Source organism: Molothrus aeneus, chromosome 22 (assembly GCF_037042795.1).
Source record: "Molothrus aeneus isolate 106 chromosome 22, BPBGC_Maene_1.0, whole genome shotgun sequence".
In the NCBI taxonomy this organism is placed as follows: domain Eukaryota; kingdom Metazoa; phylum Chordata; class Aves; order Passeriformes; family Icteridae; genus Molothrus; species Molothrus aeneus.
In genome coordinates this window covers 1,143,440-1,167,500 of record NC_089667.1, presented here as the reverse complement: position 1 = coordinate 1,167,500, position 24,061 = coordinate 1,143,440, and the positions used below count along the sequence as shown (strand labels likewise).

The 24,061-nt window shown below is 57.6% G+C and overlaps 1 protein-coding gene across 1 annotated transcript in view; it reads right to left on the bottom strand.

Moving 5' to 3' along the window:
* ETS1 (ETS proto-oncogene 1, transcription factor) overlaps positions 1-17,274 on the bottom strand; it is a 47,523-nt gene extending 30,249 nt beyond the window's left edge. Inside the window, exon 1 of the mRNA XM_066564422.1 lies at positions 17,172-17,274. Within this exon, the coding sequence (XP_066420519.1) occupies positions 17,172-17,241 (70 nt within the window). The 5' untranslated portion in view covers positions 17,242-17,274. The remainder of the gene's footprint in view (positions 1-17,171) is intronic.
* Positions 17,275-24,061: the final 6,787 nt, after the last annotated feature.

The following is a 24,061-nucleotide window of genomic DNA, read 5'->3' as shown; positions in this document are numbered from 1 at the left end:
GTGTGGCTCTGGGGTCTGGCAGCTGTGAGGAACCAGGCTCAGGGAAAGGGTTCTGCAGCCACCATCAGTCACAGCCCACCCTGCTCAGGCTCCAGCTCCTTCTCCTCCCTCACTCTCCCTGCTTTGTAACGTGGGTGTTGGATGGCAATCCTGGGAAAGCAGCATCCTTGAGAGTCCCAGGAGCTCGCAGGGGAGCAGCCTGGTGGGCAGCTCACTCTGTCCTTGGCTTTTGTGGAGAGAAGAGGGGATGAAATGCTAGAGAAAGGCCAGGGCTGAAGCTGAGCTAAACCACAGCCCCTGAGTCAACGCTCACTGTGCCTATGGGAAAGCTCCCCCAGCTCAGCAGGGCCAGGTCCTACAGCTCCTCTTCCTTCAGCAGCTCAGGGGCTTCCCTCAGCTGGGGATTCACCCCATCCTCCCCATTTCAGCTGCTGGAAGGAGCACAGATGGATAAAGCAAACCCTGGGGAGATTCAGCCACCTCTGAGGTTGGGGAACGTGGCCATGGTTTAACAGCACTGGTTGGAACCATCAAAGAAGTGAGAAACAAGATTGGTCATCAATCAAATTCCACCAGCATTGCTCAGAGCAGCTCTGGCTGCCCCTGGATCCCTGGAAGTGTCCAAGGCCAGGCTGGACAGGGACAGGGAAGGTGCCTGTGGGATGGGATGAGCTTTAATGTGCCCCCTGACACAACCCACCCGAGGGTTCCAGGATGAGATGCTACAAGGCTGGAGTGCTTCAGCTCCAGCAGCAGCTCAGCACCACACCCTCCCACTCTTGAATCAGCTCTAAATAGCCTCTGCAGCCCCTTCAGATTTAACAGCATCACAACCTTCAACTTCCACCAGCCTTTTCCAAGCCCGCTGGCCTGAGGGCACAGTCCAGGTCCATTAAACCCCTGTGGAGGCTCCAGGCTGCAGCCAGCCAGGAGCAACCTCCACCTGCCCAGCCCCTCCTGCTCAGGAGGCAAAGCCATCAGGCCCTTAGAGCCCTTCCGTGCCTCTTTCCCAATGGAATACCCCAGCAGCAGCGTCCCTCTGGAGGCAGGAGGAGCTCCTCACCTCCAGGCTGGGATCGCTGCTCAGCAGGGCTGGCGCAAACCTGTGAGCCAGGCTTCCCCCTAATCACCCTAATCCCTGCTAACCACGCCTCTAAAGGCTCTAATCCCTGGGCAGGGCAGGGCACACGAGCCTGGAAAAGCCTGTCATGGACACCCAGCCCTGGAAAAGCCTGTTATGGACACCCAGCTCTGGAAAAGCCTGTCATGGACACCCAGCCCTGGAAAAGCCTGTTATGGACACCCAGCCCCTGGAAAAGCCTGTTATGGACACCCAGCCCTGGAAAAGCCTGCCATGGACACCCAGCTCTGGAAAAGCCTGCCATGGACACCCAGCCCTGGAAATGCCTATCATGGACACCCAGCTCTGGAAAAGCCTGCCATGGACACCCAGCTCTGGAAAAGCCTGCCATGGACACCCAGCCCCTGGAAAAGCCTGTCATGGACACCCAGCTCTAGAAAAGCCTATCATGGACACCCAGCTCCTGGAAAAGCCTGTTATGGACACCCAGCTCTAGAAAAGCCTATCATGGACACCCAGCTCCTGGAAATGCCTGTCATGGACACCCAGCCCTGGAAAAGCCTGTTATGGACACCCAGCTCTAGAAAAGCCTGTCATGGACACCCAGCCCTGGAAAAGCCTGTTATGGACACCCAGCTCTGGAAAAGCCTGTCATGGACACCAAACCCTGGAAAAGCCTGTCATGGACACCAAACCCTGGAAAAGCCTGTCATGGACACCCAGCTCTGGAAAAGCCTGTCATGGACACCAAACCCTGGAAAAGCCTGTCATGGACACCAAACCCTGGAAAAGCCTGTCAGGGACACCCAGCTCCTGGAAAAGCCTGTCATGGACACCAAACCCTGGAAAAGCCTGTCAGGGACACCCAGCTCCTGGAAAAGCCTGTCATGGACACCAAACCCTGGAAAAGCCTGTCAGGGACACCCAGCCCCGCTGGAGGCAGCTCAGGTGGAACCAGCCAGCCCAGGTCATGCCCCACCTCTGGGAGATGCTCCTTTCAACCCAGCCCCACTGCTCACACCCCACAGAGCTCGGGTTGCTCAACAGCAATGGGGGAAAAGGGAAAAACCCCTGCCAAGCCTCGGCACTCAGCACGGAGCAGACGAGCACAGATGAGCACAGACAGTGCCCTGCTGCTGGCACTGAGCCCAGCTGCTCACGGGCTCACAACCAGAAGCTGCTTGAAGCTCCTCACTGTCCCCAGGCTGGGCCAGCAGCCCCCAGAGCCTTGCAGGGCTGCAGGAGCCCAGCCTGAGCCTGCCAGAGCAATCCCACCTGGGCTCCAGCACTCAGGGCACGGTGCTCGGGGTCAAACACACCCACCTGAGAGCTCACATTCCCTTCCAGCCTGGTCACACCCAGGAGTTCTGCTGTTCTCTCCTCAACTCCCTGGCTGATCTTGCCATTTCTGGCATCTCTGATGAGGGAGGGATGGGAGTGGAGGGTTTGTCCCAAGAGAAGGATGAACCCATCCCAGAACCCTGCCATGGGTTTTTCCTGGATTGCAGAAGCACCCTTGGGATGCTCCCAAGGTACTCCCCAGGCAATTCAGATGGAACATTTCTCCATCCATCCAAACAAACCCTCAGACTCTTCTGCAGATATTCAGCTCCCTGTCCTTCATCATCACCCAGGAATAGGGACAGACACAAAGGAGATTCAGCTCCAGCACCTCCAGCTGCTGCTGCAGGCTGGGGCTGCCAAGCCATGCACCAGAGTCTCCCAGCAAGGGAGAGCAGGGATGTAGCAAGGCCAGGTTGAGGATAATTGGCAGAACATCGTGTGGGGAAGATGCTGTCAGGATGGGAAGTGTGAAAAGGGATGGCTGAGATCTCTTGGCAGGGCTGCCCCCTCGCAGCAGGAGGAAGGCCAAGGAACCTTCACTCAAGCTGAGCTCTTTCATCACTCACAAAGGATCCCAACCCTCCCAGCCGGCTCAGACACTCCTGAAGAACAAACTGTGCCAGCACACTTTGTGAGCAGCCACGCATGACCTCACAGCCTGGGATGTTTTCATCCCACAATCCTGATGATCCATGTGCAATGACTCCACGCCCTGGATAAAACCCCATCATTTGTGCTGCCCATCACCAGGACACAAGACATTTCTGAGGCTGATGGACTCCAGAGCTGTCCCTGCTGCTGGGGGATCCTAACAGAAGACTCAATTCCCTTGCCTTGGGAAGGGATTAGACACAGAGATGCTCAGCCAAACACCTCCAATGTCCGTCCGAGGAATTCCCAGCCTTCCCTTGATTTCCCTGCTCAGACTGATCCCTCTGTGTCCAGGCCCAGCCCCTGCCCCCGGGCCGAGTCACGCCAGACACGAGGCAGCACATGGCAGGGCAGTGGCAGTGCCCGGGGCTGGGGGGATGTTCAACCCCAGATATGTCCGACCACATCAAAGCCTCTGCTGCTCTCAGCAGCTCCCATTCATCCTCCGGGAATGTGTGTGAGAGCTGGACCTGCCGCGGCTGTGTCCATGCCCCGGTGGGGAAGGTCCCTGGGATGTTCCTGACGGCCAGACCGTCCCACAGGATGCTGCCAGCACGGAGGAGGGCGGCGATGCGGGAGGATCAGAGGGAGGAGCGAGGGAGGGAGGCTCGGCAGCTCCGGGTCACCTCCGCTCGCTGCCGCGGGCGACGGGCGCTGGGCGAGCCCTGCACCGCTCGGCAGCTGCAGATTCCTGCCTGTCCCACCCCCTCCTCCGCAGCCTTGCCGGGCACCCCCTCCCCGCAGGGCAGCGCCGGCAGACAGCGGGCATTGCTCAATGGCAGCGCCGCTCACATCGCTCCTCCGGCTGCGACAGCTTCCACATCTGGGACTGCTGGGCTCCCTGAGCGAGTGCAGGGCACAGGGAGGAGGAAGAGGAGGAGGAGGAGGAGCCCAAGAGCTCCTTCACAGGAGCCCTGTCCTCATCTGTCCTCCCCATGTCCCCCCTCACCCCTCTGTGCCCAGGGAAGTCCCTGCACACGAGGACGCCAGGGCTGCCCTCCCTTATCAGCCCAGTTGCAGCTTCCAAAGGCGGAGAAGGAAGATTAGGATATTTAGCTTTGAAATCAAACAAATAATTGCACAGGCTTTCTGCAAACAGATCAGGGTTGGGAGGTCAGAGAGCAGCTGGTAAATCTCAGCACTGTTTGCTCTGCCTAAATAATATTAGACCAAGAATAATCAATCATTTTTAATCAACAAAATTATTTATAACTCTTAGAGCAAACAGTCAACTCCACTGGCAGCTGCCAAAAGATGGTAGGTAATGATCCACACGTCTCTAATTCCCCTGTGTGGTTATGGACTGGCTCCTTTGCATCCCTGGATTTACTGCCCTGGAGATTTGCCCTCACGAGTGCCATGACCGTCTCTGAGGGTGTCCCTGGCCAGGCTCACAAGCACACACTCAAACACACACAGATACACCCAGCAGCCCCCCTGTAGCTGAAACGCCCCCAGGGCAGCTCACAGCAGCCACTGCACACTCCAAGCACCTTCCCAAGCTGCATCTCCCAGGAGGGAGGGGAGGGAGAACCTGCTGGACAGGAGAGGAGAAGATGCTCCTTCTGCTCTGCCACCTGAGCCAGTGACACCTCCTGGGGTTGTGGCTGTGCTGATGGCACCACTCATGTCCCACACCCTGCACATCCCCCCAGCCCTGGGCAGGCTCTGCACAGCAGCAGATGATCCCAGCAGCCACAACAGGACAGGAGCCTTTTCCTGGCTGGGCTGGAAGCCATGAAAGCCAAGGGATTGCTGAGAGGAGAACGAGAGCCAGCTTCCCATTTGGGACCAGGAGGGAACCAGGACAAGGCCATCCCTGGGTGCTCCTGCCAGCCCTGCACCATTTCACCTCCCTGTTCCCTGCCCAAGCTCAGCTCCCCCAGTGATGGAGGCCAGGAAGGGCCTGGGAAAAACCTGGGAACCAAAGCTCTGCAGCCCACGCCAACCTCAGGAATAGCGGTGCCAAAGTAATTTCATTTCACAACTTCCCAGGAACAATTCTCCCGGGTTTATTAATTTTTAAGCAGACAAGAAAACCAAAAAAGGGGATTTTCCAAGAGAGCCCCAAGATTAATCATCTCCATCCCAGGCTGAGCACAGGGCTCCTGGGCTTTGCCCAGGTGTGTTACACCATGCAGCATCCGGGTTTCCAGTATCCTCAGGCACAGGAGCGAGGGTTTTCCCAATCCCCAAGAAGTTCTTCTTTTCCAGCTCCTACTTCTGGAAACTTCCCACCAGGGAAGGGACCAGTGCAGGGATTGGGCCAGAGCAAGCCCTGGGAAGATGAAGGTGGGAGTGGGCTGGGACAGGCGGCCAAAGAGGAGCTGGGCTGCCCCATCAGGCTCAGCCCTCCCCATCCCAGAGCCAAGCGCTGTCCAGGATGGATTATGTCAGCTCCTGGCCTCAGCTGGGAAGAGAGAAGGGCAGGCAGGGATAAATGTGAGGTGCTGGGATCTGCCCAGAGGAAGCCTGAGCTTGGAAACCTCGGTGAGGGCTGGGGGAGAGGCTGAGACGCTCCCAGGCCTCGCATCCACCGCACGGAGCATCCGGAAGCCATTAAGGAATTACAGCCCCGCTGGCCCCGAGCCCTCCCCGGCAGAAGTGCCTGGAGCAGATGGTGAAAGGGCTGATTGAATTCGGCTGCTCACGCCAAGAGGCTCTTTAGGAGACACTCAATGGAGGAGGGGGTGGAGGGGGCGGCATTTGGGACTCGGGAGCTGGGAGCCCTTGCCAGGAACTCCAGGAATCCTCTGTCAACCCTAAGGAGGCTGGAGGAGCTCTGGCAGTGACTTGGATGTGTGGTTTGAGGGGTGTGAGATTCCCTTGGGAGCTTGGCCCCAAGCTCCTGGTGCTCCAGGAGTGACTCCCCAGTGATCCAAGGCTGGTTCCTCTCCCTTCATCTCCAAGGGCACCGTGCATTGGACCAGCTCATTTCCAGGGACCTGGCATGGCCCCAGGAGCTGAGTGATCCCAAGCCTTGATCCCAGCTGAGGAGGAGGCACAGGAGCTGTCAGCCAAACAGCCCTGCCCACCCCCGGGGCTTTCCTCCCAGAAAAAATGCCAGAAAATGTTTGTAAAGATCCTTAATTCCCAACTTGGTGTAATCCCACCCCATTCCCACACTGGGTATGGGACCAGACCTCCCAAAGAGCCCTCAGAGTGGGATGGAACTCCAGTTACTCTGGATGAAGAGGAGGTGGGGAAAAAAGACCAGGGTGAGAGAAATGTAGGATGAAAAAGAGCCAACAGGAGAAGGAAAAAAGCCTAAGGAAAAATGTGCTTCAAAAGTCATCCTCAGTGCCAGCCCTCCTGGGGGTGATGCCAGTGCCTGGGCAAAAACACAGATGGAGGAACCAAAATTGCCTGGGGATGAAGGAAGGGCTTAAACCCTCCCTGAAAAGTGGAGAGTAAGAAAAGGAGGAATGCCCCAAAAACCAACACAGCCCCCCAGCTCTGGGCTCCCTGCCCTGGCCAGCCAGCTCCAGCTCCCCATTCCCTGTGTCCCGGGGGAACAGGCATCGGCTGCGAGGCCCCCGTGCCATCCCCTATCTCCGAGTCCATCCCTGTTTTTCCAAGGGAGAAAGCTGCAGTGAGTCCCCCCGGGATCCCTGGCCGGCTGCCCGAGGTTGGGAAATCGGGAGCCTGGTCAGGCTCTGCCGGAGGGGCCGGCACGGAGCGCTCCGTGACCGTCAGGGGATCTTTGCGGAGCAATCTTTTCCGAGACAAGTCATGAGATTATTTCTTGCCTGGAATTTGCTCCCGCAGCTCCCATCGGCCCCGGACTGCTGAGTCAAGAGACCGCCGGGGCTGTGCCCTGCAGATGAGTAAATAAATTGCCATGGGGAGCGCGGGGGGCCGGGGGGGCTGGCGCCCGGCGGGGCGCGGGATGGGGCAGGGAGGGACCCGATGACTCCCGAGCCTTGGGCTGGGGATGGATCCCGGCTTGGCAGCCGCGCACGGAGTTAGTCACCAGATTAGCGAGCAGTTACACACGCGGCTTAAAGGCACATCATCCTCCCCTCCCCTTCCCTTTCCTCCTTTTCCTCCGGGGTCTTATCCCCCTTTGCCCTTCTTCTTTTATTTTTGAGATTTCTTTCGGCCGAACTTTGGCTCTCGGTGAGTGCCAGGGACGGACAGCCCGACAGCCACGCAAGGCAGAAGCCCTTGAAGACGCCGAAGGGGGGAAAGGGTCCGGCCCGGGGGTGACAGAGCTCGGGGCGGCCCCTCCTGATCCCTTCCCTCCCCTCCCCATCCCGCTGTGCCGCCTCGCCGGGCACTCGGGTCACTCTATAGGATCCATATGGCCCCGGCTGCTCCGCGCTCGGCTGCTTGGAAGCAGGAATGGTGCGAGTCATCCCGCTCGAAGGCAAACAGGCGCAGGGCCGGGGCCTTTCATGTTCCGGCCTTTGGAGCCAAATTCAAATCTGGAGCCGCTTAAAGGGATGGAAAGAGCCCGAGCGAGGAGCGGCCCCGCCGGGCCGCGGCTACCGGGACAGCTCCGCATCCCAAACCCCGCTGCTGCCGCTGGAAAGGGAAACTGCCCCAGCCTTCCCAGACCCCGCTGCTGCCATGGGAAACTGCCCCAGCCTTCCCAAACCCTGCTGCTGCCACTGGAAACTGCCCCAGCCTTCCCAGACCCTGCTGCTGCCACTGGAAACTGCCCCAGCCTTCCCAAACTTCACTGCTGCTGCCACTGGAAACTGCCCCAGCCTTCCCAAACCTCACTGCTGCCATGGGAAACTGTCCCAGCCTTCCCAGACCCTGCTGCTGCCATGGGAAACAGTCCCAGTCTTCCCAGACCCCGCTGCTGCCACTGGAAACAGCCCCAGCCTTCCCAAACCCCGCTGCTGCCACTGGAAACAGCCCCAGCCTTCCCAGACCCCACTGCTGCCATGGGAAACTGCCCCAGCCTTCCCAGACCCCACTGCTGCCACTGGAAACTGCCCCAGCCTTCCCAAACCTCACTGCTGCCATGGGAAACTGCCCCAGCCTTCCCAAACCCCACTGCTGCCACTGGAAACTGCCCCAGCCTTCCCAGACCCTGCTGCTGCCATGGGAAACTGCCCCAGCCTTCCCAAACTTCACTGCTGCCACTGGAAAGGGAAACTGTCCCAGCCTTCCCAAACCCCAATGCTGCCATGGGAAACTGTCCCAGCCTTCCCAAACCCCACTGCTGCCATGGGAAACTGTCCCAGCCTTCCCAAACCCAGGCACAGTCTCGGATCCCAAGCCCAAAGTTCCTGGCAGCCCTTGACAAGGATGGGCTTGGGAAATGCCACCGGTGCTGCTCCCAAGCTGCCGGGCTCCTCTGCTGCCCGGGGCTGATGGCAGGGCTTGAGCAAAGGAGTTTTTCCTCATTTCCAGCTGCAGAGCAGGAGGAATTGCGTTTGCTGACCTCATGGAGCAGTCTGAGGCATGGAGCAGTTGGGTAACGTGCCTCGAGCACTTGAAAAGAGAAAGCTCTTGGCATTGCATTTTCAAACCGCTTCTAACAATAATGGGTAAAAAAAGAAGGGAAAAAAAAAGACCCAAATTTCACGTGTCCCACTCCATCTTTTTTTAATTTTCCAGTGGAAAAAGCCAGGACTACTCAGCTTTTGCAAGTTGTTTCTTCAGAGGGTTCAGGTTTCGGTAAACAATTGCTCAAAACTAAAAGGTAAGAAAGCAAAAATCCCCTTTTCTGCTCCCAGAGCAGTGACCAAAATTCAGTGGCTTTGCACAAACACATGCAGGCACCTCTGAAAAAAACTTTCATGTGGGTCAAAAAGCCACAGTTTGATTATTGTGATAAAAAGTGCTGACAACGGGGGGGTAAACAACAGAAAACAACCCCCAAGCACTGCCCGGTGTCCAGCTTCAGCTTTTGGGGTCTGCTGCTGGCAGGGGCAGCTTCCCTGAGTGAGCAGGGTTATCCTGCAAGGCCATGCCAGGAGAGGCAGCATCCCAGGCAATGGCAGCCAGCCCCATCCTGCCGTGCCTGACTTGGCTCCCAAGGGATGCTGAGCCTGCCCCAGTCTCCCAGCAGCCCCAAACTGGGAATTCTGGAGGGTGGATGGCTCCAGGCCTGCCTGCTGCTGGGGAGGAGCCGGGCAGTGGAACACAGAGCATGGAGAGCAGGAATCCTGCAAGCAGAGGGAGACCTGGAGCACCCAACTGAGGATGCTCCCACCTCCCTGACATGGCAAAATGGGAGTGCTGTGCCTCAGTTTCCCTAAAAACAAAATCTCATCAAACCTTTTCTCAACATCTTTTGGGGTGCAAGGCCCCAAAGCTTGAGAAAGAAGCTTTTAAAGAAAAGCCCAGTCCCTGGGCTGGCTTCTCCTGCGCTCCCCACCAGCCATGAGAAGAATGCCTTGGAATCACATCAAGTATTTGAGATGAGATGGGGGGAGAGAGAGGGGGCATGGCGAGGGGAGAGGGGGAGCTTTTGACTCAGTGTCTGGCTTCTTTCATCAATCCCACATTCCTGCTCATGCCATCACCCTCCGGGAAAGTGCCACAACCTACAGAACCCATGTGGAGCCAATTTAGAATCCCCTCCGTAAGAAAATGCATTTTGTTCATTAGCAAGCTCTGGATGCTCAGCTGGGGTGAGGAGGCAGCCCCACAGCCATCCCAGAATGGGATTCAGTGGGAAAATGTCCTACACACAGCTACAGCCCAGAGCAGAGCAGTGCTCCCTGCACTCCCTCCCAGGATGTTGTTCCAGCCCAAATAACCCCGAGGTTCCTGCCCCAGCCACCTGAGCTGGAGCTCTCTGCTCTTCTGGCTGTGTAGGAAAGGTTTAAACACAAGGAAAAAAGCTGAAAAGCAGGGAATTGCTGGAGCAGGTATTGCTGTTGTGCCCAGCAGCAACTGGGAGATGAATGAATGGGAATTCCAGCCCCAGAGCCCAGTTCAGAGCCAGACAGAGCCCTGGGACTTTGCACATGCCAATCCACAACCAGGGCTGTCACAATGACTCCAATCCTCATTCCCAAAGCAGAGGGAGCCACAGCAAGGAGGGGATTTTCCTCTCTGGGAAAGCAAGCTGCTGTTTCTCGGTGTGTTTGTGATATTTCTCTGGCAGGTTATATTTATCCACGAGCTCCAGGAACCAGATGTGGGAGCGAGGGGCTGTGCTGCACCAGCTTCCTGCCTTCCTGCAAACACCAGCCCCACCTGCCCTGCACAGAGCAGGACACAGCCTGCAGAGCCAGGAAATTGTGCAAGGTCAGCACAGCCAGGGCAGGGGACAGGCAAAAACGTGTCACCTGCCTGGTCCTGCACAGGGGGCATTGCTCCCATGAGCTGGTGATGTTCATGGGACAGAGGAGCAAATCAAGGCTTGGATTTTGGCAGTTGACTGAAAAAAAACCCCAAAACCTCAACATAAAAATGGAGAGTTTCAGTTCAGAAAGAGATGGTAGTGAGAGAGCAGGGCTTGACCTATCCAGGGCTACTCTGAGCCAGCCACCCTCAGGAGGAGGATGAAACACCTTGGAGCAGCTCTGAGCACAGCACTGGGGGCTCTGCCTCCCCCTCAGCCCTGCAGGGCTCAGGCTCTGCCAGGCAGCGTTTGCAGCCTTTTTGTGAAAGGCTCCAGAGGCCAGGGTGAGACGCTGAGACACCACAGCTGAGCCCTCACCAAACTGCAAACTGAAACCACCCTGGCAGTGCCCAAGGCCAGCCTGGCCAGGGCCCTGAGCCACCTGGTCCAGTGTGAGCTGTCCCTGCCATGGCAGGGGTGGAACTGGGTGAGCTTTAAGGTCCCTTCCAGCCCAAATCATTCTGGGATTGAAGGATTTATTTCTTTTTTTGCCATCTCTGTGCACTTGGCCTCCAATTCAGTGTCCATCCCAGACTGTCCCTCCCCTGTTCCAGGAGATATTCAGGCACATGAAGCCACTGCAGATTTCCACATTTTTCCATCACTGCCAGGGAAGCCTGCAGGCACAAATCACCAAAGCTGGGAAAGCTGGGCTGGGGAGATGAGAGCAGCTCTGCAGGGCTTGCAGCAGGACCCAGCCCAGCTTTCCAAAGTCACCTCTGCAGGAGGAGATCCCACTCCAGGCCCGTTATCTCCAGAGCCATCTCCCAGCTCTGCCATGGGCAGCACTCAAGTGCTTCCCCCCCTCAAATTCCACTGCACCTGGGAAAAATGTAGGAGCTCGTAGGAGAATCAATAAATATTTATTGTTTAACCAGCAGTATTTTGACTGGAGATGTAAGCATGGCCCTGTGCCAGGGAAACAAGAGCCTTTCTTGGCCAGCGCTGCAAACAAATTTTTGTCTGTATCTCGTTGGAAGATTATAAACTACACAATGAAAGGAAAAAAAAGAAACACAGGCAGCGAGCAGCTTAGTCACGGAAGAGGAACAAAAGAGCTGAGATGGATAACTGTGGCATGGGGTTACAAAAAAGGGCTGCAGGCCTGAATTTTGGCTGTGAGACAGCTGTGCTGCTCAGATCAGCTGCAGATTGTGCCACTGGCTCCTGCTGGGATGGGGCTTGGAGCTGCACCAGGAGGCTCTGGAGAGACACTGGAATCCAGCAGGAACTCCCAGCCAAAAGCAAACTGGGGAGTCAGGGCTGAGCCTGCAGGGGCACAGCCTCACCCCTATGGAATACCCCAATTCCCTCAGGGATCCCAGGATCAATGAACAGGCAGGCCCTGGCTCCAGGGCAGTTTCAGTGCTCCAGTACAGCAGATCATCCCCTCCTTGTGCATCTCCTCAGAGTCCTGGCACACTCCTACCCAGCACAGGTGCTCCACCAAGCCAGATTTGTCAGCCTGGAGGGTGCTAGAGCTGCATCCTATGGATCAGGGACAGCAGTGACACTTGCTGTCCTACATCCTGCCATTTCCTCACCGTGTGCCATGCAAGGACCAGCTGACAGTGCAAAAGGGAAAAGACTCTCCTGCCTTATCTGGGACAGATTTACTTGGATTGATTCCCCAAAATCCCAGCAGAACCTGGTGCTACAACTGACAGGAGCCATTTAGGGTGGCAGCTCTGCCAGTTCACATCCCTGACATGTTTCAGACAGTCTGGTCCTACTCACACCCACCTGAGGCTTTAATCTCTGGGACAACCTGTGCACCCTCAGCCTGATGCAGCTGCCCCAGCTCCTCACACAGCAGGATACATTCCAGAGGATTTCCACTTTTTCCCATCATTGCCACAGCAGCCTGCAGTTCCACCCAGAGCTGGCTCCCAGAGCAGCTGTGGCTGCCCCATCCCTGGATGTGTCCAAGGCCAGGTTGGACAGGGCTTGGAGCCACCTGGGCTAGTGGGAGGTCTCCCAGGTGAGATCTTTAAGGATTTCAACCCAAACCATTCTGAGATTCTGTGATAATCCCGTGGCAAAGCTCAGCGTGTCACAGTCCTGCTGGAGTCCCAGCCCCTCGCTGCCTGCCTGCAATCTGCTCAGGATTTGGGAGTGCAGGAAGTCCCAGGATGTCTCAGCAGCTCCTTTGGAGAGCTGGAGCACGGCATTCCAGCATGAGCCTGTGTTATCCCTGCATTCTGTAAGGCCCATCAAAGCATGGCACGCTGTAATTACATGGCAAATTAGGGGCCACTTCATGGAATGACACTGTAATTACACACTTGGTGCGTGCTTTGGGGAGCTGGGATAGAAACGTGAAAGGAACGGGGTTTGCTCCTGTTCCCTGGAAATCTCCCTCCCCTTACCCAGGTTAAAAACCAGGGATGTGCTTTGTGGATGTGTCCCTGAAGGACAGCTCCGTGGGCTGCCCTCTTTCCACCCCTTTTCAGAGCTTTGATGGGAAGCTGACACTAAAAAACTTGAAGCTGGTGGCAGCCAAGTGCAGCCAGTCCCCCCTCCTGGGAACCTCTCATTCCCGCATCCCGGCTGGATACCACAGTAATGGGCATTTTGTCAGCGCATACAGAGGTAATTGCTCTTCTCAGCTGAGTTCTCACCTCCTCCGCAGGCAATCAGCACCGAAAATGCGAGAGCGGCCCCGAGCCCTCCACGGCTGAGCCTCAGCCTCGCTGCTGATCATTGCAGCCCACACAGAGCATCCCCAGCCGAGCCCAGCTTCACCTCGGCTGCACTGCAGAGCAAAGCATTCCAAAAGATGCGGGTGCCATTCCCCGCATCCCTGGAAACACCAATCCGTGCTTTCCTTTCCCAGGCTCTGGCATCCCGCGTGTCCCCGGCAGGACAGGCGAGCTCTCCCAGTGCCACTGAGGCAGAGGAGGGATGCAGAAGGTGCCGGAGCAGGGAGGGAAATGCTGGGGCTCTCTGCTGTGTTTTATCCTTCATGGAAACAAAGCGTGGCCATGCAGGAGCCAGTGCCCGTCAGCAGCAGGGAAACTGAGTCACACAGCAGCTGACACAGCTGGAGGGCTCGGCCCTGTGAGAATAAGGCAGGATCAAACCTTTCTTTTTGCGAATAATGAGAATAATGTCCCAAGTCCCTGGGCACTTTTACCCCGAGCCGCTCAGCAAACTGCCCCCCGTCGGTCGGGCTGGTCCAGCTGTGACTCCGTTCTGTGCACACCTGGAGCCAGGGATGGCTGTAAACTTGTCCTCCCTAGACAAGGCAGAGGCCAGAATGAAGGATCCCCTCCTAAAACCCAAAGAAAAGGGTTTTTCTCAGCCACTTGCCCGCGGCCAGGCTCTGTGCAGGAGCTCTGCGTTTGCCAGGCTCGCTTTAAATGCAAACTCCCTTATTTGTCTGCGCTGAAAGTGAAAGCAAAGCCTGACCTGGCTGCGGGAAGGGGGACAAGCACGGTTCAGGCAGGTCCTGCATCCCCGAGCAGCATGGAAGCTGTGTAGGAGCTGTGTAGGAGCTTCCCTGTACCCTGCACCACCCCAGCAGGAGAACCAGAACCTTACAGAGCTTTGGGCTGGAAGGGAAAATCTTCTTTCAGCCCTAACTGATGTCGTCCCAAATCCTAAACGAGGGAAAAGCTCTTGTCAGATGAAAGCACACCCCTGGGATGCCACCCACGCACAGGCCAATGGAAACAACGTGTCCATGTCCCAGCTGTCCTCGGGGTAGGCATGGGAAGGGCCAAACAGCCCGGATTTCTGAGCAAATCCTTTTTCCAGGAACAAAGCCCCCCCCTGCTCCCATAACACACCTCAGGGAAAGGAGGCAGGAGGAGGGCTGGATGCAGGATGGGGAGTTTGGCATCACTGCTCCACTGGGGATGCCCAGGAACGACAGCTGGGATTACAGCCCTGCTCTGGTACCTCGGGGAGGCAAATCTGCAGCTTTCTGAGCAAGAAATGAGCACTGGGAGCCCCAGTTACACCCCAGAGCTCCCAGCAGGGCTGGAGCTGCTGCCCACTCTGCCCACAGCCAGCAAATGCAGCTTGGCCGAGCTGCAGGAAACAAAGTGATTTGTTGAGGGCAGCCTTCATCAGCCCCCAGGTGAAGTTCCCTTGGGGTTGAATTTTGTGTGGTTTGGGGTTTTACTGTTTCAGAAAACGTCCCACCAAGCCTTTGGTGGATCAGCCGTGTATGTACAACCACAAGTGATGTTACCACCCTTCCATCACATCCGCCTAAGAATATCCACACACCCAGAATTGGGTCCTGAAGGAGAACCCACCCCGTGGGGTTCTGGCTCTGACCTGCTCATCTCACTCACACACTCCTGCTGCTAATAGCAGGGGTGGAGGGGGAGGATTTGGCTTTGGAAGCTTTCTGGAGCTTTACAGCTCCACATCCCTTTCAGGTTATTTTTAAACCCTTTGAACACCACAAATCTCCCCGGAGTTTTGCAGGCAGAGGTGTGGGGTGGAGCAGGGTATGGTTTGGGGGTGAGAGGGGACAGAGTTTCATGGGGCACCTGGCACATTAAACATCCTGCACAGCTGAAACCCTCTGGCTGCAGGGCCCTCCCTGCCCAAGGTTTAACCCCACGGATCACATCGGCACGGCTGCTGTGAGAGGGGACAAGGGGCTGCAGTCCTTCTCAGCCCATTTTGGAATTAAGGACGATGGGAACATTTGGTGGTGGATTCAGGGCTGCGGGAGCCATCAGGGAGCAGATGAGCCCTCTAGGAGCAGAGAGAAGTGATGCTCCCTCCTCCCCTGGCTGGATCCCAGGAGCACGACCCAGCAGCATCCACACTCCTTCCCTCGCCATCAATCCCACCAAACCAGAGAGCTGCAGCTTTTTTTCCTTCGGAGTTGGAGGGGAAATGAGGTTAAGCCAGCTAATTGACAGCGCTGACCTTTGTGGCTCCCAGCGAGCGCAGCCACCAGCACAGGAGCGGCTGCAGCTGAGCCGATGGGGGGGCAGCGCTTTTCTACCTCTGCGTTTGTGTTTTTCAGCGCTCTTCCTGCCCAAGTTTCAGCTTTGGGTCAGCTCTAAGAGCAGTTTGCTGACATCAGCTGCAGAAGAGCTTTCAGGGACAGAAGAAAACGAACTTAAGGCAGGGTGAAACTCTGAGTCCTCCCTTCAGGCACCAGGGAATTCCACTGCTCCCGACACCCAGAGCCTCTGAGAGAGCTCTCACCCCGACCAGGAGAGTGCAAATTTTAACAGATGCTTTACTCTGGAGTGAAAAGCAAACCGCACCCCACCCTGACGGTCCAGGTGTTTATTCCTATCCCGTTTTTCTCCCCTCCGAACAAAGAGGCTGCCCTCGGGGGCTGAAGGGCAGGATTGAGTCTTCACCAGAGTTTTAGGAAATAGGCACAAACAGGTCCTCTGCTCCCCTCCAGCCCCTCATTTCAGCTGTGTAGGTGCATTCTTAGCATCCCTCGGGCATTTGCAAGCCTGGCGCTCCCCAGCCCAGCCCGGGGCCAGGCTCAGCCCTGCTGCCCGGGCCAGGGAGCGCTGGCACCTCTGCCCAGCACAGGGAGCTCCCTGCGGCCGGGGAGGGCGGGAGGAGGGATCCCAAGGGAGACCCCAGCGCTGGACACTCGGAGCCCATGGACGGCTGAAGCCAAGGTGGTGCTGCCTTTGGAGCTCTCTGCAGCCCCGCTGATGCTGCACCAGCATCTATTGAAGTCGAAGCACCAACCCCTGTGCGGCTCCAGCACTCAGCTGTCATTTTATTTCCACATGCAGCCCAAAATCCCAATGCCTGCGGGAGCTGTGGCTCCCTTCTGGCTTTCCTAGAAACTTTCTAACCGCCAGAGAAATGTACAACTCAATCTTTAATTTGATTTTCTTTCCCGCACCGGTGCTGCACAAACTTCCAGTTTGGCGCAGTGGGAATTGCAGCAGGGAGAGATGAAGCAACAGGAGTCGTTTAATGCAGAAAAAAGGGTTGTTTTTTGTTTTTCCTGCGGGTCCTCCAAGCTGCATCCTCCACCTCGCCTGGGCAGGGCAGAGAGGAGTTGGGCGCCCGGGGTCAGCGAGCAGCCAGACGCCAGCAGTGTGTGAACAGCAGCCCTTATTCTGGTCAGGCTCGGCTCGGAGCAGCAACCACAGCCAGCAGCAGCTGAACTCACCCCTCTACAACACACAAAAAACCCTTCTCGCCTCCCTCCAGTAACGTGTTGCTCTCTGCACCCTCTCTCCACCCATTTCTCCAGCTCCAGAAGGGCGAAAAAAAAATCAAAGCGGCGGGTTTTCCTGGATTAAACGTGCTAAATCCAGAGTATTTAGCACTGGAGTTGTGTTTCCCAAATACCACGAGTGCCTGGACCACACAAGACATTTCCAGCGAGGGATGGGGGAACGCACATCCATCCCAGCCAACGATGGGAACGGGCGGGAGCCCCGGGAGCGCATCTCTCCCGCCTGCTCGCCGGACGGGCTTCCCCTACATCCCGGCAAGGATGCCAGGAGCGTGAGGGAAGGAGGCTGGAGGGGCGGCGGGATGGATTTTAAGAGAAGGAGGGGGATGGAAAGTCATAAAAGCGCTCGGAAAGTCAACTCGCCTTCGGCAGCGGGCAGAGCCCGGGCGGCGCCGCTGCGCTGTGACTTGGGGCGCGCTCCGTGCTCCCTTCCGAAAGACACCCCCAAAAAACCCCACACCGACCTCTGTGACCGAGCCCTCCCCAGCGGTCCAGCCTCTCCCCCCGCCAAACCTCCCCCCCCCCCGCCGCCTTCGCCGGGAGACGGGGCCGGGGCTGCGCGGAGCGGGGCGCGGAGGGGACACGGCGCTCACCGGGGGACGGGAAGAGCTCGATGTCCACCTTCTCCGTCTTGATGATGGTGAGATCCACCGCCGCCTTCATGGCTGGGGCAGCGCCGCGGGGGCGTCGCGCCGGGAGCGGGGGGCGGCGGCTGAGCCCCGCCGAGCGCGGAGCGGGGCGCCCGGGGCAGCGCGGCCGGCGCTGCCTCCTCCTCCCGCTGCTCTTCCTCCTTCTCCTCCTCCTCCTCCTCCTCCTCCTCCTGCTTCTTCTCCTCCTCCTCCTCCTCCTCCTCCTCCTTCCTTCCTTCCTTCCTTCCTCCCGCGCTCCCTCGCTCCGCTCCCGCCTGCGCTGCGCTCCCCGCTCCGCTCCGCTTCGCCCGTCCCCGCCGCCGCCGCCCCGGCCGGGCTGAGCCGAGGGGAGGGCGCTGGGCCGGCCCCGAGCGGTGACAGCGGCCGAGGGACCCGCCCCGCCCCGCCCCGGAGGCGGCCCCGGGCCCGGCGCTCCGGGGAGCGGAGCCGGCGGTGCCCGGCCGGGGGAGGGGGGTCCGGGGGCAGCGCATCCAGAGGGGAACGGGGGTCCGGGGGCAGCGCATCCAGGGGGGAACGGGGGTCCGGGGACAGCGCATCCAGGGGGGAACGGGGGTCCGAGGGCAGCGCATCCAGGGGGGAACGGGGGTCCGGGGGCAGCGCATCCAGGGGAGAACGGGGGTCCGGGGACAGCGCATCCAGGGGAGAACGGGGGTCCGGGGGCAGCGCATCCAGGGCGCCTCCGCCCCGACCTCTGCTCGCCCCCCGGCCCCCAAACACTCGGGATAAGAGTTTGAGCACGCTGGCTGCAGGCAGCCCTGGCTGGAGCCACTGCCCGAAACCGATGGTTTTTGAAACCGGGCCAGTTGTGTTCACCCTGCCTGTCTCGACGTGAACCGCTGCCTTTCACACTCACCCCTTCGGCTCCCATCACCCCTTCATGCTCACATCATCTCCTCACATTTCCATCTCCCCTCCACATTCCCATCATCCTGCCTGGAGCAGCCTGATCCTCTCTCACCCGCAAGCACATCCAAAGTCAGGGGCACAGCCAGGGCAGAGCAGTGCACACTGTGTTGTGGTGGGTGACAGCCAGGGGAGCTGTTCCTGGACTGCTTGGTGGAGGTGGGAGGCCAAAGAGAGTTGGGAACTGACTGGATAAAAAGCATCTTGAAGATGCAAGATGAGTGTCATGCCAGCACAGCATGGAGTTAACAGAAGAATATCGGTTTTCACATGAAATCTGTTTGATTGTATTTAGGTAGCACAAACTTGAGACCACAAACGGCACAGCAGAAGGAGAGTATGACTCACAGATGTCAGCTTACCGGTACGGAGAAAAAAGTCAGTAGCCACCAGCTCTTGTGGTTCTGTCACTCTGAAAGTCTTTAACAGCTTCCGATCCAGCACAGATCAGGCTGCTCTCATAGAAGAAGATGGGCTCAAGTGAACACAGGCCTGCAGGAGCAGCTGCCCGGGGTCACAGTCACTGCCCAGCCCTCAGGATGGAGCAGGGTCCCGCTTGCAAACCCAGCCTTTCTCAGCCAGCACGGGCGTATTTATAGCAGGGAGTTTGTGCAACTGAAAGAGCTGCGAGGCTGCCGGGGCCAGACAAGGAGAGGCGGCTCTGGCTGCACACACGGCTTTGCCAAGGCAGGCAGGTCGAGCAGCAGGAGGGCTGAAAGCTGGCAAACCTGGGCTGGGAGCTCCCAAGTTCCTCTTCCTCACCCAGTGACAGTCTCTCACATTCCCAGTTTTACAGGCAATCTTGTTTCCAATTTACTTGCAAGCTCAGTTCTGGACAACCCATTCCTGCAGCAGTGGAGTGGGAGCAGAGATTTGCTGTGACGAAAAACCTCCCTCCACTGATTCCCGAGGGCTTGGGAGAACCTGAGCTCAGACAGAGCACAGGGCTGGAAACCTCAGCTGGTCGTTTGAAACCTACCACAGGAATGAACCTGGAAATCAGAAGGTGGAAAGAGGATTGCTGCAAGGATAAAATGTGGTCCCTCCCCGGGACAGGATCATGTGCTTGCACCTGCCTTGGGTTTGGGTTTCTTTCCTGCCCGTACAGCAACGATTGAAGGAAGAAACTACAGAGAGGTGATTTAGCAGAACGTTTCTAGTTGAAAATCAGAAGGGGATTCAGGAGAAACAGCTGCCTTTCTATCTGATCTGTGATCCCTCCAGAGCAGGCTTGGGCAGAGAAACCTGATGCAGTTATCAGAGCCCCCAGCCTTTCCCTTCCCTTCCCTTCGCTTCCCCTCCTGCGCTCCCGGGCTGGGATCCCGGGCACGGAGAGGAGGGGAGGGGGCTGCCTGGGGGTGCCGCTTTGTGCAGCTGCCTGATGGAGCCATCAGAAAGCACCTGCGGTCCCAGCCGTATGGAAATGACCCCGGGCGGATCGCCCGCCCCGCTCAGCGCGGCAGCAGCAAACCACAACCCCCGGAGCGAAACGGAGCAGGAGGCGCGGCGGGGTCACTGGGACTTGCCCAAACACAGGCTGGGACGGGCTGCTGGTGGCACACAGCACAAGGCTCTCGTGGGCAGAGAGGCCCTGCAGGGAGCTGCCACAGATTGAGATGCAGCAAGAGGAGGCAGCGGGTGCCCTGAGGTGTCTCTGCTTTAGCCTTGGCCCCTTTTGGCTCAGCCGCTCCTGCAGTGTTACAGTCTCGAGGACTGGCTGAACTCCAGGGCACCTGTACTGGAGATCCTTCTCTTCTGCACCAGGACAGAGGCTCTAATAAAGACCTTTCTCACAGCTCGTGGGGTTTTTATTAGGAGAGATCCACACTCTCCTGGCATGCCGGTTGAGCCCTGATCCCACAAACCCGATGACACTGAGCCCAGCTTGGTGCAGGATGGCTGCAGAGGAGCTCTGAGCTGTGCCTCACCCCCTCGTGCCTCCCCAAACCTGTGTTCCATTTTGCTGGTGCAATGCATGGCAACCCCTACATGCAGGGAAACTGGAAATGCTTCCAAAAGTAACACCAGGGCAAAAATCCCCAAAGGGGAGGAAGAGAAGAGAGTGGCTGTGGACAGAGGTTTCCTCCCAGGGCAGCTGAATCTCTCCTTCGAACTCCATCCCAGCAGCCGCCTTAATTTGTGTTCACTTCAGAGCTGCAACATGAAAGCCCTGGCTCTGAGCTCCAGCTGAGCCGCTCAATGGCTCAGTGTTCGCAGAAGGCATGGAAGGAATCCATTGATTAGTTTCTTCAGCTGGGATGTGACCATTCCGAGTCCAAGACCTGCCAAACATGACTTCGCCTCAGCAACTGGTTCCTATTTGCTGCTCACAGGCTTTAGGAAAATCTTTCCTCTTCCCCATCCAAGTCTCACCCTGGTTTTCCACTGTGTCGTTAGGAACGTGAATATCCATTCAGGCTCCGTGCGGGAGGGAGGATGCCGGGCTGGAGAACGGCCCTGCAGCCCAAGGATGGGCGATAACCATCTGCCCTCCCTCCACAGCGCAGCCCCACTGTTTGCAACCGCTGTGAACAAAGAGAGGATGGGCAGTAATGCCCCATTGTTCCCAGGGCCGCTGACTAACCTTGGGGTAACAGAACAAGAATAATTATTATTCATTTAGCTCTGAGGAAAGGTGTTAGGAGAGCGGAGCCTTTGCTGTGATTTCCGAAGGACAGGACAGGAGAGGACGGCTCTTCCATGACCTCTCTCCTGGCTGGGATGGCTCTTTCACTTCTCCACGGCCAAATTCACTCCTGTCCCAGCCCAGGGCAGCTGCTGGCTCTCCTTCAGATGCCGTGGAGCCGGGCCAGCTTCTCCTTTCCCTCGCATTTCCCCATTCTCATTCCAGCAGGAATTAGGTGTAACTTCTGGTCTGGAGAGGGAGCTTTTCCGAGCACGGCTGCTACCAAAACATGGGGTGAAATACAACGGCCACGTAGTAACGTGGAGCATCCACCCAGCTGTAATGGCCAGGAAATGAAGAACACCATATCCAATTAAAACTGCAGGGGGATATTTATGGCAGAACGTAATTAGCCAAATTGGAGCCTTCCCCAAAACTGCCATGGGATTTTTAATGACCGCGAGCGGTCCGGGATTGGGTTTGATGTTTTGTCAAGTAAACAATACCCAGAGGGCATGAGACAAAAATCAGGAGCAAAGGGGAAAGGAAAAAGAAAAAAAAAAAAAAAAACTGTTCTGCAATTCCAGGGAGAAACGGAGACATGAAAGGAATTATCGTAACGGGGACATTGTTGGAAGGAGCAGCAGCCACCAGTCCAAGAAAGGAAAGAGCAGGGAGGTGGCCCTGGGTGTGGAGGTGGCCCTGTGCAATGAGAGGAAAGAGCAGGCAGCTGCCGCGGCCGTTCCCCCGGGAGATACCTTTCCTGGAATTTAAAATGATACGAGAAATTCTTTCAAGTGCCGTAATAGCTGGGAAGCATTGGAGTATTTTGGTAAGAGGAGGCTGGGTTAGCCCCGCTGACTCCAGCTCCCGTTTTTGGCTCGGGCACGGAAGCAGAGCTCGTCGGTGGCACATCCTGCGTGTGCCCCGGGCGGGCTGCGGGAGCCGCTCCCAGAGCCAGCTCAGGGTCCCGGGGCGGTGACCGAACCCCAGTGTGGCCCCCGGGGTCCGCAGGCACGGACAGTGCCCCGGGCTGGGCGCTGGGGCAGGAGGAGCAGGGCAGTGCTCCCGCTGGGATGCCCAGCCTGGGCCATCGGCCACAATGCCCTCCTGTCAGGGACTGTCCCCGGGCTCCGAGCCTCCGCGGCTCCTGCTCTCATTAACTCCCGGCGGGGAGGGCTCACAAAAGCCGCTTTGTGGCCAGCGGGGGTCAGGGCTCGGCACACAGAGCCCCGTGGCTGCGGGAGCCACAGCCCTGTCACACACCCGGGACCCCTGAGAGCCTCTCAGGCTGCCCCAGCATCTCCAATGCCTCCGTTCCTGCCTTCCCAGAGGTGCTGATCCCACACCTGAGGAGCTGCTCCGGGCTCTGGCAATGCCATCCCGATGGGAATGCCCTGGCACAGCTGCTGGCACTCCCTCGTGTCCCTGCTGGGAGCAGGGCCTGGATGGAAAATCCTCCTAGGCTGCTCTGCAGCCCTGTTTGCTCTCAGGACATCTTCCCCCTGCCCTCAAGTCACAGCACTGGGCTCTGGGTGAACACATCCTGAAGGGTTTTGCTGCTGAACTCCTGATATTCCCAATTACACCGAGCATGTGCAGCCAATACCCATCAAATCCCACCTGCAGGACACCTCTCTGCCTTTGCTCAGATCTCCTGGCTCAGATCTCTCTCCTTCAGAGCACAAACAAAGCAGCCAGCTCAGGTTTGAGCAGCACAGCTCTGCTTGTGGCTGTGCTCTTGGCATTCACCAGTCTCTCCTTACTGAACTGATCCCTGGTAGCCCTTGAAATTCCCTCCCCTCGGATACATGGGGGGATTACAAAGGAGAGCCAAAGGAATCAGTGCTCATAAATGGTCTCCTGACAGCCAGACTGTGATCACTGATGCTTATCTGCCCTTTCCATCTTTCAAAAACCCATCACCACCAAAACACTGCCCACTGCTTCACCGAACACTGAAGAACAGCCACGTGTCACTTTATGGAGGTCCAAGAGACACACCAGCACCTCCCAAGGGAGGCCAGTCCAGCTCCGAGCTCTGGTGTAGAATCCACAGCCCGAGAAGTGGCAGCCCCCAGGACAATGCCATGCTGGCAGCCAGTTGGAAGTGATCAGCCCAGGAAAATAAACCACAGGCCTGCAGTGACCCCCGGGTTAACACCAGGGCCAGGACAGAGGTGTTCAAGTGATGGAAGTTTAATTCCTGGCCAGTATTTCCACCTTTGTGCTTCCATCCCTTTTTTAAATGACACTTTCTCCCTTCCCAAGGAGCTGGGAGCTCAGCAATCCCAAAGGAAAAGCTCAGGGGCTGGGTGGGGACTGTGATGGGGTCTCTCCAGAGAGAGATTTAGGAGAGAGAACCTGGATTTCCATCCCCTATTCCACAGGACCCTGGAAGGCACAACCAACCAAGATCCAGCAGCCAAGGAAGGTCCCTCCATCCCCAACCACTGTCCTGCCAAGGCCATGAGGTGACAGGTGCACATCAGAGAGACAATTCAGGGCTGGGCACGATTATCCCATGTACACCGTGCCCAGAGCACAGAAATTCCAGGAGGAGACACAGCCCTGGAGCTGCCCTCCCCAGAGAGGCTCTGCCAGCAGAGGCACCCCCAGCACCGCTCCTGCCTGAGGATCCGCCTGCCAAAGCCTCTCTGAGAGGAAAAACCCTCTCCCGGCGCTGGAAACCTCCTCTCCCGCAATTGTCCGCCTTTGGCAACCTGGCCTGGCAGTGAATAAGCGCCAGGGAAATATTCCTCCCTACACGTGTTTGGGTTTTTCGGGGTGGTTTTCTTGGCCACAGCTCCTGGCTCTACAACAATGCCCGGCTTGTTCGGGCCCGCGCTGCAGGGCAGCTTTGAATAGATCTGTCTAAAATTATAAGCGGGCAGCCCCTGGGCTCTGCGAGATCACAGAGCCCACGCTGGGGCTGAACAAAGCCCCCGCTATTTCCCAACAATTAGGCCGGCTAAAAGGACATCTATCTCCTGCCATCAGAGCCACCACGTGCCTCCCAGCCAGCCCATTGTGCAGCTAATTAAATAACACGCCTCTCTCCCCGGGAGCGTCTCCTGATTAGCCCGCCGAGGTCCTAAATCCTTGCGGGTGTGAATGGGAGCAGACAGCTGCTGGGCAGGGAACTGCGGCTCCCGAGGGGACACGGTCACCCCGGGACAGCCGCGGCAGCGGCACCGCGGATTTCGGGGCTTTTAGGGACCTTAAAGCTCATCCAGTGCCAGACCTGCCATGGGTTTCACTGTCCCAGGTTGCCCCAAGCCTGGCCTTGGACACTGCCAGGGAT